The sequence below is a fragment of the Muscardinus avellanarius genome (genome assembly GCF_963383645.1).
Source record: "Muscardinus avellanarius genome assembly, chromosome: 16".
NCBI lineage: Eukaryota > Metazoa > Chordata > Mammalia > Rodentia > Gliridae > Muscardinus > Muscardinus avellanarius.
The window spans coordinates 32,933,640-32,953,057 of NC_137802.1; the positions used below are offsets into that span (position 1 = coordinate 32,933,640).

A 19,418-nucleotide genomic window follows, 5' to 3' on the forward strand; every position below is an offset into this window, starting at 1 on the left:
CGTGCTTGGGAGGCAGAGACAGGAGGATTGCACAGGTTCGAAGCCAGCCTTGCTGGTTTAAGATACCCTGTTTCCAAATAAAAATATAAAATAGGTCTGTGAGTGTAGCCCGGAGGTAGAAGGATTCCATTCCCAGTACCACCACCAAAAAAAAAAAAAAAAAAAAAAAAAAAAAAAAAAAAAATCAAGCCGGATGTGGCGGAGTACACTTGTAATCCCAGCATTTGGGAGGCTGAGACAGGAGAATCCTGGTTTGCAGATAGCCTCAGCTACCAAGTGAGGCCATTTGCAACCCAGTGAGACCTGTTTCAAAATAAAGAATAAAAAATAGGGCTGGGGGTATAGCTTGGTGGTAGAATACCCCTGGGGTTCCATCCCCAGTACTGAAGAAAAAAAAATTTAGAATCAAGCTGAACATGGGGTTGTACACTTGTAATCCATCCCAGTACTTTGGAAGTTGAGACAGGAGGATCATAGGTTTGCAGTCAGCCTCAAAAATGTAGTGAGGCCTTCTACAACTGAATGAGACCCTGTTTCAACAAAAAATAAATAAAATAGGGCTGGGGATTTATCTTAGAGGTAGAATGTCCCTGATTTCAAACCCTAGTACCACACAAACAAATGCCCCCAAAATAAAAGTTAGAACCAATCAAGGCCAGCCTTAGCAATTTAGCCATGTCTCACAATAAAAAAAGCAAAGGGATAGGGCAATACCTCAGTGGTAAAGTGTCCCTGGGTTTAATTTGTTCTCTAACACACACACACACACACACACACACACACACACACACACACACACGTTAGTAGCAGAGAGAATGTCAGATGGTTATTAATACTCAAAACTAAGTCTTGAGAAATTTTCCAATTGTCTTGGCAGTCTATAGATTTTGATAAATTCCCATTTTTCTTGAATTAAGTGAATTTCAACTTAGTAAAGGAAAAATGTCTTTAAAACATTCATTTGTATGAAGAGAACTCAGACTATAACTTACATATTTTTCACTACAGGTGATGAAGATGGTGATGACCTTAACAGCTGCAGAATCTGGCTGCATCCATTATGTCAAGCGACCTGGAGCTGCTCTGGACCCTGGCTGTGTAATAGCCAAAATGCAGTTAGACAATCCCAGCAAAGTTCAGCAGGTGAGGAGGAAGGTTTTCTGAATATTGCTGTCCAGGAGCTGAAGAATATGGTCTTTTGGAGGGGCAAGAGCTTGGTTTGCCAGTGTTTTCTTAAGGTTATATGTGTGTCTCTATAGTACTGTAGAATTAGTTTGTAAGAGTTCATTTAATAAGATTCTATAATTTTCTCATGATGTTTTTTCTACTGACTTCTCTCCTGGTACCTGGATTGGTGAAGGGATTTCTTGATTTTGAGTGATAACTGAGTTCCAGTTGAATGTTTGTGCCTTGAATAGAAGGTAAAGAATGATGATCTCTCATTGGGGTTGACAGGCTGAACTTCACACTGGTAGTCTGCCACAGATCCAGAGCACAGCACTCAGAGGCGAGAAGCTCCATCGAGTGTTCCACTATGTCTTGGATAATCTGGTCAACGTAATGAATGGATACTGCCTTCCAGATCCGTTCTTTAGCAGCAGGGTATGTATCATCTCTCTTGGGGAAGGGATGTACAGTGGGGGGACCTTACACCACCATAGTTTAAAGTCTCATCATGAGAACGCGGGTGTGGTGGTGCACACTTGTAATCCAAGCATTTGGAAGGCTGAGACAAGGAAGATCTGGGTTTGTAGCCAGCCTCAGCTACTTAATGAGGCCCTCTGTAACTCAGTGAGACCCTGTTTCAAAATAAAGAATAAAAAATAGGGTGTAGCTGGGGTAGAGCTCAGAGGTAGAAATGCCCCTGGGTTTCATCCTCAGTACAACAAAAACAACAACAACAAAGTCTCATGAGAATCTTTTAGAGGTAGATAAAGGCAGTTGGAACTCTTTCCACCTTAGTCGTGGGATTTGAAGCCATTAAATTCTTGCTTATCTTTATCATGGACTGATAAAGTTTAGTTGGTATTACTCTTTTTTAAATGAGGGATGGGGCAACATTTGCTTCTTACACTGCTTTGTATTCTATAATGTTTGATGCTTTATGTCCTAAGTAAGGCCTATATGACTGTGAATTTATATATCTTAGTTTATAATTTTTTTTTTTTTGCGGGTCTGAAGATGGAACCCAGGGCCATTCTACTTCCGAGCTACACTCCCTGCCCTATTTTTTTTTATTTTATTCTTTATTATGAAATAGGGTCTCACTAAGTTGTGGAGGGCCTCACTAAGTAGCTGAGGGTGTCTGTGAACCATGATCCTCCTGTCTCAGCCTCCCGAATGATGGGATTACAAGCATGTGTGCCACCTCGCCCAGCTATAAAGTGGGGATGGACTGTGTTTACTTTTAATCTTCATTTGTTATTTCTGTGTTCTTAGGTGAAAGGCTGGGTAGAACGGTTGATGAAGACCCTCAGAGATCCTTCCCTGCCTCTCCTAGAATTGCAAGATATCATGACGAGTGTCTCTGGTCGTATCCCCCTCAATGTGGAGAAGTCTATCAAGAAGGAAATGGCTCAGTATGCTAGCAACATCACATCAGTCCTCTGTCAGTTTCCTAGCCAGCAGGTATTTATGGGATACCACTATCATTGTTTTCTACTGGCCGCTGCTAGAATTTATGTGGTAGAATTCCGTTCTGTTTGGATCCTCCTTAATCATTTGGATGTTGTAATTTCAGTTTTCAGCATTATACTCTTCACAAAACTGCCTCAGAATATGAGCCCAATAGTGAAAGCACTGATTGTGAAATGTGGTTATGAGGAAAACATGTTTTGGCCATGTACTCCACAAAGCCTTGCTGTTAGGGGTATTCCCTAACTAGAGCTATGTCCATAAATTTAAGATGCGGAGCATTGGTAGTCATTACCAGCAGCATCTTTATCCTTTGCCTACAAGGCAGATTTATGTAGGGAATACAGCTGAGCAAGTGTGGAGTCAAGTTTGGATCCTGACCTTAAACAGATCTTTCCTGTCAGAGCCTCTGGATAGATGGTAGTTTTTGTGATGTAGTGACTAGTCTATCTGGGAAAGAGTGTAAAGAAACAAAAGTTGCTTGCTTACCTTAAGCCCCTAAAGTATGCTCTTAACTTCCAAATGCTGCCAGCATGTCAAAATGAGAAATTACCATGTTGTACCTAAGAAGAGTCCTAATGAGGGTGCTCTAGAGGCTAAGGATTTGGTCCCTTTGTTAGGTTGGGCTTCATTCCCTTCTCCTTTCTTATGCCTTAGATTGCCAATATCCTAGATAGTCATGCAGCTACATTGAACCGAAAATCTGAACGGGAAGTCTTCTTCATGAACACTCAGAGCATTGTCCAGCTGGTACAGAGGTAATTACATGTAATTCCAGATTCCCAGACCAGTCTACCCCATACCTTTCTTTTTAGTGGTCACAAAGAAATTGTCCTTAGTTCTTATTTTGAGAAAGTAGAAACTTTATATTTCAGAAGTACTTTATGTCTTCTAAATATCTTTACATTGTGACGTAATTCTTAAGTCAGTATTTCTCTTGATTTCTTAATATTCTGTCAGTTCTTAAAGCACAGATATTCAGTTATCTTTTTTCCTTTGCAATTTTGAAAAGATTCAAATTTTTTTTTTGGCCACAGGGCCCCGTATGACATTTATTGTACTTAATTTATAGATTAAAAGTTTTCTTTCTTTTTTTTGTGGTACTAGGAATTGAAACCAGGGGCATATTGGTTTTTCTTTTGTTGTTGTTTGTTTGTTTTTGTTTGTTTGTTTTGGGTACTGGGGTTTCTGGAAGCCCTTCTACCTCCAGGTCACACTCCAAGACCTATTTTATATTTTTATTTGGAAACAGGGTCTCTTAAGCCAGCATGGCTGGCTTCGAACCTGAGCGATCCTCCTGTCTCCGCCTCCCAAGCACGGGGATTACAAGTATGCACCACCATGCACGGCTTTATTTTTTATTTTGAAACAGATTCTCACCACGCCCGGCAAAACCAGGGGCATATTGAAACCTCTGAGCTTTACGCCCTGCCTTATTTTTTATTCTTTATTTCGAAAGAGTCTCACTAAGTTGCAGAGGGCCTGACTAAGTAGCTTTGGCTGTCCATGAACCTGCATTTCTCCTGTCTCAGCCTCCCAGGTACTGGGATTACAAGTGTGTACAACCACACCCTGCTTTCATAGGGCATTTTCAAGTTTAAGATACTTTCAAATTTTTCAGAAATTCCTTGGCCAGTTGAAGAGTATGGTAGTCATTTCTACTCAGCTGTAAGAACTGATTCAGGATGTCATTAGGAAGGTTATGAAGTTTTTTAAATTTTGTTATTTATTTATTCATTTATTTTGGTGGTACTGGGGTTCCTGGAAGCCCTTCTACCTCTGGGCTACACTCCCAGACCTATTTTATATTTTTTATATTTGTAAACAGGGTTTCTTAAGCCAGCACGGCTGGCGTCGAACCTGCACGATCCTCCTGTCTCCACCTCCCAAGTGTGGGTATTACAAGCGTGCGGCACCACACCTGGCTAAATTTTGTTTTCATCTTTAATGAGAGTGATTATTTTTTGTGTGTGTGTTTGGTACTGAGAATGAAACCCAGGGGCTTTCTACCTCGGGCTACATTCCCAGACCTATTTTATATTTTATTTGGAAACAGGGTATCACTAAGTTCCTGAAACAGAGTATCACGAAGTTGCTGAGAGCCTCATTAAGTAGCTGATGTGATCCTCCTGTCTCAGCCTGCCAAGTACTGGGATTACATGTGTGTGTCACCATTCCCGGCATTAGTGAGACTAATTTTAGGGTTGAAATTTAATTTAATCTGGTTAGTCGATTCCAGGCTGGCTCTTGTACTGCCCTGTATTGATAAGAAGGAAAACAGTTCAGTAGAAAGTATTTTTGTCCTATAGGTTTATTATATTTTTATTGTCCTGTGTGCGTGTGTGTGTGTTTGTGTATGTATGATACTGGGATTAACCCCAGGAGTATTCTACCTCTGAGCTACACTACCACCCCTTTTTATTTTTTTTGTTTTAAAATAGGGTCTTTCTAGGTTACTGAGTGTCTTGATAAGTTACTGAGTCTTGTCTCAAATATGTGAGCCTCCCAAGTACTGAGATTACATGCACGGCCACCACGCCTGGCCTATGTTTATTATTTAATAGTGTTGGCCTGTCAGGTTTTCAAGTGGAGAATTTTTCTATCTGCCCAGGTACCGAAGTGGCATCCGAGGCCATATGAAGGCAGTAGTGATGGATCTGCTCCGGCAGTACCTGCGAGTGGAGACACAGTTTCAAAATGGTAAGCTTCCTCCTGAGGACTCTCTAAGAACATTTCTGATTCTGATCACCAAACCCAGCTATCCTTACGGAGCTATATAAGAGCTAAGCCAGTTTATCCTGTTAACACTTCCCATTAATAAGCTGTTTCTCCTTTTACCACTCCTTTAAAAACAAAACCTCCAAATCCCACTAACACCAAAGAAAGAACAACAGCACGTACCTTGATGAAATTGTGAATCCAGTGTGCTTCTGAGAAAGGACTGAGATTATTTTTCTAGTAGAGATTAGCATTATCTTTTGATATCTTCTTGACCTTGTATAGTGAGAGTTGGTTGAGTCATGACCAGGCTGAAATTGAAATTCCTTATCTGAAGAACTTGCCTCTCAGTAGCTAATCACCACAGACAAATGCGAAGGGCTTTGATTTTCTACTATTTTTTGGTATCACTTATGTGGAATTTATCCCTGGCTTTCTCTGAAGAGCTTCACTAAATGATACGTAGTTTTTAAGCATGAAATACCTTGGCTAAGATTTTAAAGCTCTGTACTGCTGATATTGCTTCTTGCCACAAGATGGCAGTGAAATGCCATAGAACTTGAAATATTAACTAAAATTTTCTTTTATAAGAATGGCTCTGTTGTTACTCATAACCAGCAAAATTCTGCAAGTAGATATTAACAAACAGAATCCAGCAATGTATAAAATAATATATCACAATCAAATTGGTTTTATTACACTAATGGTAGGTTGATTAATTTTAGGACAATCAATTTATGTAGTTTTAACATAATAAAAATGGAAAGAAATGAGAAACATGGTCATCATCTCAAGATATGGAGAGAAAAACATTTGCATTTAATGAATCCCCCTGCCTAGAACTGGGGGTTGATCCCAGGGACATTCTACCTCTGAGCTACACCCTCAACCCTATTTTTTATTCTTTTTTTTTTTTTTTTTAATTTCGGAGTTAGGGATAAAACCCAGGGACATTCTACCTTCAAGCTATACCCCCAACCCTATTTTTTATTCTTTGTTTTGAAACAGGGTTTCACTAAGTTGCATAGGGCCTCACTAAGTAGCTGAGGCTGTCTTCCAACCACGATCCTCCTATCTAAGCCTCCTAAGTACTGGGATTACAGGTGTTTACCATCATTCCTGGCCTATTTTTTATTATCAATTTGTTTTGTTTTTGGTGGTGCTGGGGATTGAACCTAAGGGCATTCTACCTCCGAATTACACCCTCAGCCCCGTTTTTTGTTTTATTTTTAATTCTTCATTTTGAAACAGGGTCTCACTAAGTTGCAAAGGGCTTTACTAAGTAGCTGAGGCTGGCCATGAACCTAGATCCTCCTGTCTCAGCTTCCCAAGTCCTGGGATTAGAAGCATGCACCACCACACTCAGCTTATTCTTAATTTTGAAACAGGGTCTTACCAAGTTGCAAAGGGCCTCACTAAGTAGCTGATACTGACCATGAACCTGCGATCCTCCTGTTTTAGCCTCCCAAGTACTGGCATTACAAGTGTATACCACCATACCCAGCTATTTGATAAGGTTTAACATTCATTCATTCATTCATTCATGAGAAACTCTTAGAACTAGGAATGAAATGGAACTTATTTTGTGTGTGTAGTACTGGGGATGGAACCCAAAGGCATTCTACCTCTGAGCTATACCCCCCGCCCTATTTTTTATTTTTAGTTTGAGATAGAGTCTCACTGATTTGCAAAGGGCCTCACTAAGTAGCTGAGGCTGTCTGTGAACTGCAGGCCTCTTGTCTCAGGCTCCAAAAGCATGCGCCACCATGCTTGGCAAAATGGAATTTTTTAATATTGTAAAGGGGACCCACCAAAAATTTACAGGGTGATTCATACATAATGGTAAAATGCTCAGCCGGGCGTGGTGGCGCACACTTGTAATCCCCGCGCTTGGGAGGCAGAGACAGGAGGATCGCGCAGGTTCGAAGCCAGCCGCGCGCGCTGGCTTAGGAGACCCTGTTTCCAAATAAAAATATAAAAAAGGTCTGGGAGTGTAGCCAGGAAGTAGAAGGGCTTCCAGGAACCCCAGTACCACCAAAAAAAAAAAAAAAAAAAAAAAAAAGGTAAAATGCTGAAAACACTTTTTCCCCTTAAAAATAGACAAGCTGGGTGTAATGTTACATGTCTATAATACCAGTACTTGGCACCCTGAGATAGGTAGACTTCCAGGTTCAAGGCCAGTGTGTGGCAATTTATCAAGATCTTATTTTAAAATAAAAACAATGCCCCTTGGTGTAATTCCTAGTATAAAAAAAAAAAGGAAAGGTGTGTGGGGGGGTGTTAGGATGTAGCTCAGAGGTAAAGTGTTTGTTTAATATATTCAAAGCCCTGGGTTCAACCTCAGTACGGCCAAAAGAAGAAAAGCTCAATATAAAACCATATTAAGTAAAAAATACGATATTTGTTTACAGATTTATAGATCAGTGGAACATGACAACCCAGAAACAGAACCATAAATGAATAAAAGCTTATTTATGGTAGAACAGGCATGGCAGATCACAAGGGAAGGTTAGGGATTTTTTTTAAGTTCTTGGGATTGAACCCTTGGGTGATTAATTGAACTTACCCATCTCTGCTTATACCAGCCCTTTTCATATTTATTTATTTTTATTTATTTGTTTGTTTATTTTTGTTTCACTCGGGATTGAACCCAAGGGAATTTTACCTTCAGGCTACACCTTACCTTATTTTTAGTTGAAACAGTTTTGCTAGGTTGATGAGAGGCTCACTACTTGCTGAGGCTTTTCTTGAAACTGTGATCATCCTGTCTCAAGCCTCCCAAGTATTGAGATTATAGGTGTGTGTCACTATGCCTGGCTCCTTTATATTTTTTATTTTGAAACAGGTTCTTTTTTTATTTTTGGTGGTACCTCCGGGCTGTACTCCTAGACCTATTTTATATTCTGTTTGTAAACAGGGTCTCACTAAGTTGCCGAGAGCCTTGCTCAGTCAGCCTGACTTTGAACCTGTGCGATCCTCCTGCCTCAGTTCTTTGTAAGTTGCTGAGGTTTCCTCAAAGTTTCTTAGGCTGGCCTTGAATCTATAGTCCTCCTTTCTTAGCCTCCCAAGTTCTGGGATTTCAGGTATGCTCTATTATGCCTAGCAGGAGAGACTTTTTATTTATTTATTTTATTATTATTATTTTATTACTATTGTTATTATTATTAATATTATTATTAATTTTTTGGTGGTACTGGGTTCCTGAAAACCCTTCTACCTCTGGGCTACACTCCCAGACCTATTTTTACATTTTTATTTGGAAACAGGGTCTCTTAAGCCATCAAGGCTGGCTTTGAACCTGTGCGATCCTCCTGTTTCCACCTCTCAAGTGCGGGGATTACAAGCGTGCACCACCATGCCCGGCAGGAGAGACTTTTTAAATAAATGATACCAGGACAATAATTTAATCATTTGTTTAATTAAAAATAAAAAGGGAAAAAGAAGCCTGGTGTGGTGGCACACACCTGTAATCCCACGTACTGAGGAGGCTGAAGATCACAAGTTCAAGCCTAATTTGGATAACTCAGTGAGACTCAAAATAAACTAAAAAGGATTGGGGATAGCACTTAGTGATAGAACACTTGCCTAGTATTCATGAGGCCCTGGGTTCAATTCCAAGTGCTGCAAGAAAAAAAGTCATAGTAATTGGAATCTTACCTTACACCATACACACAGAAATAAATTTCAAATGAATAAAAGTCTTAAAATATTTACTTAAAATATGTACCCAAGAGGCAAACTATTAAAGTTTTAGAATATCCTTATTAGCTTAACATAGTGAAAATTTTGTCATATAATACACAGCATGTACAAACTATAAAGAAAACTGTTCAGTTCTGCTCATCAAAATGCATCAGAGATGGAAAACAAACTGTGAGAAGATATTTACAAAATATATATTATATATAATATCATGTTTCCCTAATATGTGAGAGTTAGGGAGAAATGGGTCATAGGAGGAACTCTTGGAAGAGGATCAGTAACTTTTAACTCTGTTTACATTGTCTTTGGATATACAATATTTTTTTTTATTTTTTAGGGAGTTTATTTACTCTTTTGTTGCCTGTGCCATTGAAATCATATCCAAGAAATCACTTCCAGTTTCAATGTTGTGAGGTTTTATGACCCAGATTTTCTTCTAAAAGCTTATAGTATTAAGATTTATAGTTAGGTCTTTTATCTATTTTGAGTTAATATTTGTATATGTGTTAGGTAAGGGTCCAATTTTATTCTTTTTCATTTATTATTATTTTTCAACAATATTTAGTTAAAAGACTAGTATTTCCTCCACCAAAAGTTCATGGAAACCTTGTCAAAAATAACTTGACAATGTATGGAAGAATTTATCTCTAGGCTTTTAATTAGCTCCAATGGTTTATATATCTGCCTTTATAACAGTACTACACTGTTTCAATTATTGTAGCTTTATATGGTTTGAAATCAGAAAATATACATCTTCTAGCTTTGTTCTTCTTTGAGACTGTTTTGGGTATCTAGAGTCCATATTCCATATCAGGATAGATTTTTTTCTGAAAAATAAATAAATAAATGTATGATAGTTTCACCTAAAAAAAAAAAAAAGGAAAAAATATTCTCTGGTAAGAAAGAAAGCAAAAAGAAATATTGAAATGTTATCTTTAAGTCATCAAAAGTTTGGTACCAGACAAATGAAACTGTTATGTGAGATTATCAATGTTAATATTGTATAAATTGCTATAATACTAGATGTCAACCAGTAAGCCAAGCGTGGAAAGGAGGGATGGGGAGGGAATGGGGTGGGGATCGGGTAGGGGCTAACTGGGCGAGATGTGCATGTATGTCCACAAAAGTATTTTCTTTATACCACTATGATGTATGAATACATTGCACCAATAAAAAATAAATTAAAAAAAAAAGAAAAAAAAATATAATATCATGTTGATAGAACTGCTATGATTCAGTAAATAAAAGAAATGTAATAGAAAAATAGGCAAAGGAAAAAGATATTTTGAATAAAAGTAAGTATAAGTAGTTCATATAATTACAAAAAGATGTTCAATCCCATTACTAATTAGAGAAATATGAGCCAAAACCACAATGAGAATGGTGAAAATTTAAGTCACATCATCTTTTACTGTTCCTGTAAATGGAAGGTCAAATTGGTACAGACGTTTTGGAAAAAAATTGGTCAGTATCTAATGAAGTTGAAATTTCATTTATATTCTTTAACCCAGTAGTTTTACGTTTACATAATGCTCTAGAGAAACTCTTACACATGTGTAGTAGAACACATATATAGGATTATTCATGTCAGGACAGTTCATAATAACAAAAAGTACAGGAAACAACCTAAATATGCACAGGTAGTGTCACACACTTATAATCTGAGTTCTTAGGAAGCTGAGACAGAAGGATCGCAGCTTCTCAGCCAGCCTTAGCTACTTAGTGAGACCCTCAGCAACTTAGTAATACTCTGTTTCAAAAGAAAAGAATAAAATAGGGCTGGGATTGTAGCTAGGAGGTAGAATGTTCCTGGGTTTCATCCTCAGTACTAAAATAAAATACACTAGTCGAATAGATTATTGAATTGTAGAATATTCCTATGGTGGGTTATTATTCAGCAGTGAAAATGAATGACTCAAGGTACACACATTAACAGAAGGATGAATCTCAAAAATACAATCTTCTGGAAAAGAAATGTTACAGAAGAATCAACACATGGTGACTCCATTTTTTATAAAGTTCAAAAATAAGAAAAATTAAACTATATATATATGTGTGTGTGTGTATATACACACACACACACTGCTGTTAAAGATAAGAAAAGGAAAAGAATAATTATGAAATTAAGCTTAGTACTTTTTTTCTGAGGAGAAACACAGGAGGTATTCAAAGATACTAAAGATGCTCTATTAAAATTTATTTATTTCGGCCGGGCATGGTGGCACACACTTGTAATCCCTGTGCTTGGGAGGCAGAGACAGGAGGATCATGCAGGTTCAAAGCCAGCCGCGCGCACTGGCTTAGGAGACCCTGTTTCCAAATAAAAATGTAAAAATAGGTCTGGGAGTGTAGCCTGGAGGTAGAAGGGCTTCCAGGAACCCCAGTACCACCAAAAAAAAAAAAAAAAAAAAAAAAAAAAAATTATTTATTTCAAAACAACACTTAGAAGCCGGGTGTGGTGGTTGCATGCTTGTAATCCCAGTACTTGGGAGGCTGATATAGGGGGATCACAGGTTTGTAGCCAGCCTCAGCTACTTAGTGAAGTCCTTTGCAACTTAGTGAGACCGTGTTTCAAAATAAAGAATAAAAAATGGGTCTGGGGTGTAGCTCAGAGGTAGAATGCACTTGGGCTCAATCCCAGTACTATAAAACAAACAAAAAAAAAATGTAGTTTAAAAAAACTACTACTTTTTTTGTTTTGTTTTTCCTTCAGTACTAGGGATATATCACACATTTCTTTTCTTTCTTCCACTTTTTTTTTAAACTGGGACTTGAACCCAGAGGTGTTTACCTCAGACTGACACCATCAGCCCTATTTTATATTTATTCTGAAACAGGGTCTCACTAAATTGTTGTGCATTGTCCTCAAACCTGCAATCTACCTGTCTCAGTCTTTCAAGTACTGAGATTACAAGCATGTGTGACTGCACCTTGCTTTTTTTTTTTTCTCCCCCTTAATGCATTGCTATAGATCAAACCCAGGGCCTCGTCCATGCTAGGCAAGTACTCTACCAATTATCTACATCCCCAGCCCAAGGCCAACCAATTTTTAAACAGCTTCCATTTTATTCTAAATGGATTTTTTATGAAATTGACAGCTCTCTAAGTAATGCAGTCCATGATTTTTTAGGTACATTTCTTATGTCAATTTTTTTATATTTAAAACAGATGAAGTACGGTTGCTCTGGTAAAATGTCAGTATTCTAGGAAATCATGGTACTGGAGTTTGAACTTCACTGTTCTATTTTGTAATTTAATGTAAAATCTGAATTGAGTTGATAATCTTAGTATTTTTATGGTTTTATAAAATTCTGACCCTGCAGAATATTTAAACACTAATTTTCTTTACTTGGAAGTTTAATTCTGAGGTTAGCTGTTTTCTAAAGAACTGAATATTAGTCAGGTACATGCCTGTAATCCCAACTACTCAGGAGGCTGAGGCAGGAGAAGCAAACATTTGAGGCCAACCTCAGCAACTTAGCAAGACCCTGTCTCAAAATAAAATATAAATAAAGGGCTGGAGAATTATGTAGATTTGCAATAGAGTGCCCTTGGGTGCAATCCTCAGTCGTACAAAAAAAAAGAGAGAAAGAATTAATTATTACTTATATCTTATTCTAGGTATCACTACAGTATACCAGAAGCTTGTATTTCTATTGCAAAACATAACTTTCCAAGCCAGGCGTGGTGGCACGCGCTTGTAATCCCAGCATTTGGGAGGCTGAGACAGGAAGATAGTGGTTTGCGGACAGCCTCAGCTTCTGCTTAGTGAGGACCTTTGAAATTCAGTGAGACCCTGTTTCAAAATAAAGAATAAAAATAGTTGCCGGGCGTGGTGGCGCACGCTTGTAATCCCCGCGCTTGGGAGGCAGAGACAGGAGGATCGCGCTGGTTCGGAGCCAGCCTCGCTGGTTTAAGAGACCCTGTTTCCACATAAAGTTAAAAACTAGGTCTGGGAGTGTAGCCCGTGGGAGTGTACCCGGAGGTAGAAGGGCTTCCAGGAACCCCAGTACCACCAAAAAAAAAAAAAAAAAATAGTGCTAAGGTTTTAACTCAGAGGTAGAATGCCTCTGTGTTCCATCCCCAGTACTGCAAAAACAGAAAAAACCATAGCTTTCCTATCGAGACCTAACCTGCCCCTGGTGCCTTGTGGAAGGCCAGTGAAAACAAACATAACTGTAATCCCTATATACTTTCCACAGTACTAGGGATGGAATCTAAGGGAATTCTACCTCTGAGCTATACCCCTAGCCCTATTTTTAAAATTTTTTATTTTGAAACAAGGTCTCACTAAGTTGCGAAGGGCCTCAGTAAGTAGCTGAGGCTGTCTGCAAACTGTGATCTTTTCATCTCAGCCTTCCAAATGCTGGGATACAAGCATCTGTCATTACGTCCAGCCCCTATAGACCTTTTGACTTAATACAAGGTTCTCCTTGATCTATACCGTGGTTTGGATTTGGAATTCCTAGGCATTGGTTAGTTGTTTTAATGAACTTACCGGGGAAATGTTGGTTTTGAGGTAGCACTACACTTGTTATAGATATTGGTAAATCTGGTGTGGTTTTAATTCTTGAGCTAAAACTATTCCAAGTATGTAGGGTGCAATATATTCAGTGAGTCACAGGTGGAACCAGAATCTCAAGCTGCTGCAGAACCTAAAGATCATCAAGTTTAATGGTATTGACATTTCTTTTTAAGCAAAAGAACCCTCATTTCTAAGAAAATTATTCTAGGAAAAGTGAGAAGTTTTAGAATAAGAGTAGAATTCAGTCGTGCTTCTCTTCCCTTTATTTTTAGACAAGGTCTTGCTAAATTGCCTGAGTTTGCCTTGAACTTCTGATCCTTTTGTTTTAGCCTCCCAAGTATTGGGATTACTACGCGCCTGGCCCAATTTTTTTTTTTTTTTTTTTTTTTTTGGTGGTTTTGGGGTTCCTGGAAACCCTTCTACCTCCGGGCTACCCTCCCAGACCTATTTTATATTTTTATTCGGAAACAGGGTCTCTTAAGCCAGCGAGGCTGGATTTGAACCTGCGTGAACCTCCTGTCTCTGCCTCCCAAGCACGAGTATTACAAGTGTGCTCCACCACACCTTCCTTTTTTTTTTTTTTTTTTTTTTTAGTACTGGAGATTGAACCCAGGGGCATTCTACCTTGAGCTGTGTCCTCCACCTTCTTTTTTAAATTTTTTTTTATTTTGAAACTTGGTCTCACTAAGTTGCTGAGGCTAGCCTCGAACTTGAAATCCTCTTGTATCTGGAATCCTTGGGAGACCAGTAGTATTATAGTGTGTGCCACCATGCTTCCCTGTACATTTCCTAATATGAGAAAATTGAGGCCCTGAGGGGTCAAATGATTTGTCTAAAGTGCATTATGAGTTGGCAACAGAGATAGACTTTGAGTCTAGATATTATATGCAGATTTACATGACTCTTACTCTAGTGTTCCTTTTACTAACCAACATGCCAGTTATGTACAAATTCATCCAAGAAATTCTTAACTTGTTTCTTCTTACTGCTTATCAGGTAAATTATAGACATTAAGAAACAAACAAGCCGGATGTGGTGGCGCATGCTTGTAATCACAGTACTTGAGAGGCTGAGACAGGAGGATTGTAGGTTGAAGCCAGCCTCGGCCGTTTAGCACAACCTGTTTTCAAATAAGAAATAAAAATTGGGGAGTGGGGCATGGTGGCACACGCATGTAATTCCAGTATTTGGGAGTCTGAGACAGGAGAATCGCGGTTCACGGACAGCCTCAGCTATTTAGTGAGGCCCGTTGCTACTCAGTGAAACCCTGTTTCAAAATAAGGAATAAAAAATAGGGCTGAGGGTTTGGCTTAGAGGTAGAATGCCCTTGGGTTCCATCTCCAGTACCTCAAAAAAAAAAAAAAATGGGTTGGGGATATAACTTGAAGGTAGAATGTCTCTGAGTTCATTCCCCGTATAAAACACACACACAGAAAGAAAGAAAGAAAGAAAGAAAGAAAGAAAGAAAGAAAGAAAGAAAGAAAGAAAGAAAGAAGCAAATAACATGTAATGTGAGCCTCTGTACATGAGTGAGGACCAGTTCTTTTTGCTGCTTGCAGGCCACTATGATAAATGTGTGTTTACCCTTCGGGAAGAGAACAAAAGTGACATGAACACTGTGCTGAACTACATCTTCTCTCATGCTCAAGTCACAAAGAAGAATCTTCTGGTCACAATGCTTATTGTGAGTATTAATTTTCAGAACCTGTAAGGATGATTGAAGATATTCAAAAGGTATTTTTTTCCTTCTGATGTCCATGGTCAGAGGAAAAGCTACTCTCTTTTATAAAAAATTATGGGATGAGTGCAGTTTGGATTCTGGATTAACAGTGGCTTACATGGACCTTTATCCTTGATCTGAAGAAGCTGCTACAGTTAGAAAAGGATTGTTTTGGTAATTATGCATATGATCTGCATAGGAACCCGAATATCTTGACTATTTAGAAATGCCTTGCGTTTCCCTATTTTTGTTGTCATCATGACATTACTTTTCAAATCTCTGGTGGTGCACGCTTGTAATCCCAGCATTTGGGAGGCTGAGACAGGAGGATCATGGTTCAAAGACAGCCTTAGCTACTTAGTGAGGCCTTTTGCAACTCAGTGAGACCCTGTTTCAAAACAAATAATAAAAACTAGGCCTGCGAGTGTAGCTCGGAGGTAGAATGCACCTGGGTTCCATCCCCAGTACTGCCAGAAAAAACAAGTATCTGATACTCATTTTAGATATAAGGAATGGCTCTTATGTAAAAAACTTAATAGCAACAAAACATTAGAAATTCAGTACTGCCTATTTCCTACCAAAGATATTTGAATTTATTCTGCATCTTCTTTGCTCCCTTTTTGTTTTGTTTACCAGAAAATGCTAAGCTCAGATTATTTGTATTGGTAGTAGATATATTATTTTGTACCCATAACTAGTTATATAAGAATTAGTAAAAAGTGGGAATGAAGGGCAAGACTAGTTAAAGTGAGTAGGACTGATGTCCATGTGACCAGGGGTTAGAATTTTGTGGACTTGAAGATTTTTGAAGATTGTTTGTGAGTCCTTTGCTCCCAGGTATTTCTAGCCGAGTTAATTCTAGGAATCTCAGAACAATAGGACTACTCTTTAGGTCCCTCACCCCATGGCTCTGAGCATTGCTTTGCTGCTGCATGTTTGTCTTTTTTGGGGAATATAAGACCTTTTCATTCCTTGAATTTTCTTTTTTGTCCCTTTGTAGAATGGGTATTCTTGGTACTTTAGTCCCATCATTTCTTCTCAGAGGATAAAAAACACCTTTTCACTGTCCTTTTCTATTTTATACTTCAAAATGAAGAGAAACTATCTGGCTAACAATGTTACTACTCATTCAGCCATTTGTCCAGCTGGTAACTCTAAAGAATATAATTTTTTTCAGAAAACCACTCTTTAAAAATATGTTGTTACAGGGAGAGTTTCTTACTTTTTTTACCCTGGAATGGCCAGATTGTGAGCAAGCCACAAAATGCATTAGAAGGGATAATAAATGTGTGTGATAAATATGTGTGTGTGTGTGTGTGTGTATGCTTTATGTGAAATTTCAACTTCCCCAAGTGACAGCTTTCAGCAAAGCAATTATACAGTCTAATGGAAATTTGATACTTTTTTCCTCAATTAAAAACGGAAGAAATTTATGACTTTATTTTCAAATTTTAATTCAACAATTGTTAATTCTTACTTGGATAAAGCCAAAAGTTTCTACCAGAATAGTGTAATGATGGGGGGGGGGGTGTCTTTCAGTTTGGAACTAAAATGGGATAGAATTTGCCTTTACAGGGAGCTAATTATGGTGAATTTTTCATCTTATTATGACTACCTTTTTAAGAACTTAACAGTTTTCTGCACTAAAAATAGACCAGAGCCCAGAATCCTTGGAGCAGCAGAAGAGTAATGATCGTCCGGGACTGTCGCTGGGTTTCTTAAATTCTAATTTGTAAGATATAGGGGCTCGGCTCGCTCCTTTTGCGGAGTGATTGTAAGTAACGCTTGCCTTAAGAATCTCATTATTGGAACACGGAGCCATATTTCCTCTGAGAATTCTGGAGTAGCTTTGAGCCGGGGCTGTTCATTTCTCAAGTAATCACGCTGGTGTGATGGAGAGAGAAAATGGCAGCTGTTCGGAGCTCAGGCCTTCAATTTTCTTCAGAGTCCAGTCACTCAAGTGTGTAATTACACGGGGGGTGCTGCAGAGGCGTTGGGCCCTGTCAGAGAACTGGTTTGAGCCTTTGCTTTCTGCTTTTGCCAGTCAGGACAGGCAGAAGCCAATGGGACCCTGACTTGCTGCTGTTCTTTCTACTCTCACCTTGTCATCTGATTACTTCTGACCTGCATGGATAGTACCCAAACTTTCTTTCCAACAGGCTGAGCTTTTTGGAGGAAAGAGCTATTTCAGAGTATCTGGGTTTGGCTGAATAACATAGGAGTTTGGCTGAATAAGTTAGGAGTATCTGGGTTTGGCTGAATGAGTAGGAGGAGAAATGGAAGCGGGAGGAGGGAAGAGGAAGCAGGAGGGAGGTTGAAGATGTGAACCATGAAGCTGGATTTGTCTTTTTCTCCATTTTGGCATCTTCACATTTTTCTTTAAAAACAAAATAAGATACAGAAAGCATAATAGAATCTGTAGGCTTACATATCATTAATTTTTATTCAAATATCAATCATTTTCACCCCATTTTAGAGATTTGGAAATTAAGAAGTTAACTGATAGGCTTGAGCTTGGAGCCATTCAGCAGTGAAGCAGGGGTCAGGGATAAAAGCTCAGATGGTACTCCTTTCTGACCCAACATTCCCGAATGCCAGACCTGTCTTCTTTTTCTCTTTGACAAAGACTAGCCGCTCCCCCATCCCATCTGCATTAACGGTAGCTGGTCAAGCCTTTTTAGTTGTAAGATTACTCTTTCTACAGATTTTATTGTCTTTTATAGATGTCACCGGGACACAGTAGCATTTCAGTTCCCCCTGCTTGTGTTCTCTTGGTTCTCCTTCCTTTGCTTACCTTGGCTTTCTGATTGATGCTTTATGTGCCCAGCATTGCAATCTCTGCTTTCTAGAAATAGTAATGTTGGTGGTATGCTTTACTGAGCTAGATGATGATTCCTGGGCTTTTGAACCTAGAGGAAAGAATAAAGAAAATCAGACTGCTCCAGAGAAGGGGAGGTGCCTTCATCTTAGTGTAAGTTGCCTAGTGGTAACTTGCCCCGTTGGACTCTTGAGCAAATTTCTTCTAATCCTTTATCATGTATGGAACATAAAATACTGAAGTTCTGTCCAGTTTCTTCCATTTGAAGGAACATTGAACCACAAATGAAAACAAAGCCTGGAATAGTAAATTTATTTTTTGAAAGCACTTGTTTTTTAAATTTAACTTAATTGGTAAAAGCTTAGGGCTCAGAATAGACTTTATGTGTTTGCTTAGAAATATTTAAGGGACTTTTCAGACAAATTAATTACTTGCTAGAAATAAAAGTATCAGCTGGGTATGTTGTCACACACCTGTAGTCCTAGTACTTGGGAGGCTAAGACAGGAGGATGGCAGGTTCAGGAACATCCTCTGAAACTTAAAAAAGACTCTCAGTAACCTAAGGCGACCCTGTTTTATATTTTTATATTTATTTATTTATTTATTTATTGGTACTGGGGGTGGAACCCAGGGGCTTTTCTACCTCCGGGCTATACTCTCCCAGACCTTTTTTATACTTTATTTGGAAACAGGGTCTCACTATGTTAATAAGAGTTTCACTAAGTAGCCAAGGCTGGCTTTGAACCTGTGCAATCCTCCTGTCTCAGCCTTCTAAGTGCTAGGATTACAAGTGTGTACCACCACACCCAGCTGGAGACCCTGTTTTAAAACAAAACAAACAAAACAAAACAAAACAAAACAAAAGGCCGAGAGTGTAGCTCTAAGGTAAATGTCCAGTACTACCACACTGAAAAAAAAAAAAGTGTCAGCATTCCCAGTATACCTCTCTAGATAACAATTATGTATCCTGCAGCATCTTGATGTTGGGTAGTCTTCCTCTCTCTGTGGATGTCTTGTTTCTGGTGTAGTACACTTGAACATGCCTCCATATGACTTTTACCACACGTATAGACTTTTAACTTGGATCAGAGAAGAGAGAACATTTAAAATGCTGATCAGTTCTTCATCCCCTTAAAATAACCGTAATTAGTCCAATGTAAAGAAGATAAGTCTTTCTCAGTGATCTCAAATTTACTAAATAAAGGTGTTACTAACACTTTATTGTAAATCCATCCTATAATGTGGGGTGTGTGTGTATGTGTGTTTGTGTGTTTGTGTGTGTGTGTGTGTGTGTGTTAATG

At 38.6% G+C, this 19,418-nt stretch overlaps 1 protein-coding gene across 2 annotated transcripts in view; it reads left to right on the forward strand.

The window, feature by feature from the left end:
• The window catches only part of ACACA (acetyl-CoA carboxylase alpha), a gene marked incomplete at both ends in the record, with an annotated part of 343,744 nt that overhangs the window by 154,385 nt on the left and 169,941 nt on the right, over window positions 1–19,418 (forward strand). For both annotated transcript variants that reach the window (XM_080712598.1, XM_080712599.1), the window contains 6 exons: window positions 1,009–1,143; window positions 1,456–1,602; window positions 2,440–2,628; window positions 3,292–3,392; window positions 5,246–5,334; window positions 15,139–15,263. In XM_080712598.1, the coding sequence (XP_080568724.1) occupies window positions 1,009–1,143; window positions 1,456–1,602; window positions 2,440–2,628; window positions 3,292–3,392; window positions 5,246–5,334; window positions 15,139–15,263 (786 nt within the window). The remainder of the gene's footprint in view (window positions 1–1,008; window positions 1,144–1,455; window positions 1,603–2,439; window positions 2,629–3,291; window positions 3,393–5,245; window positions 5,335–15,138; window positions 15,264–19,418) is intronic.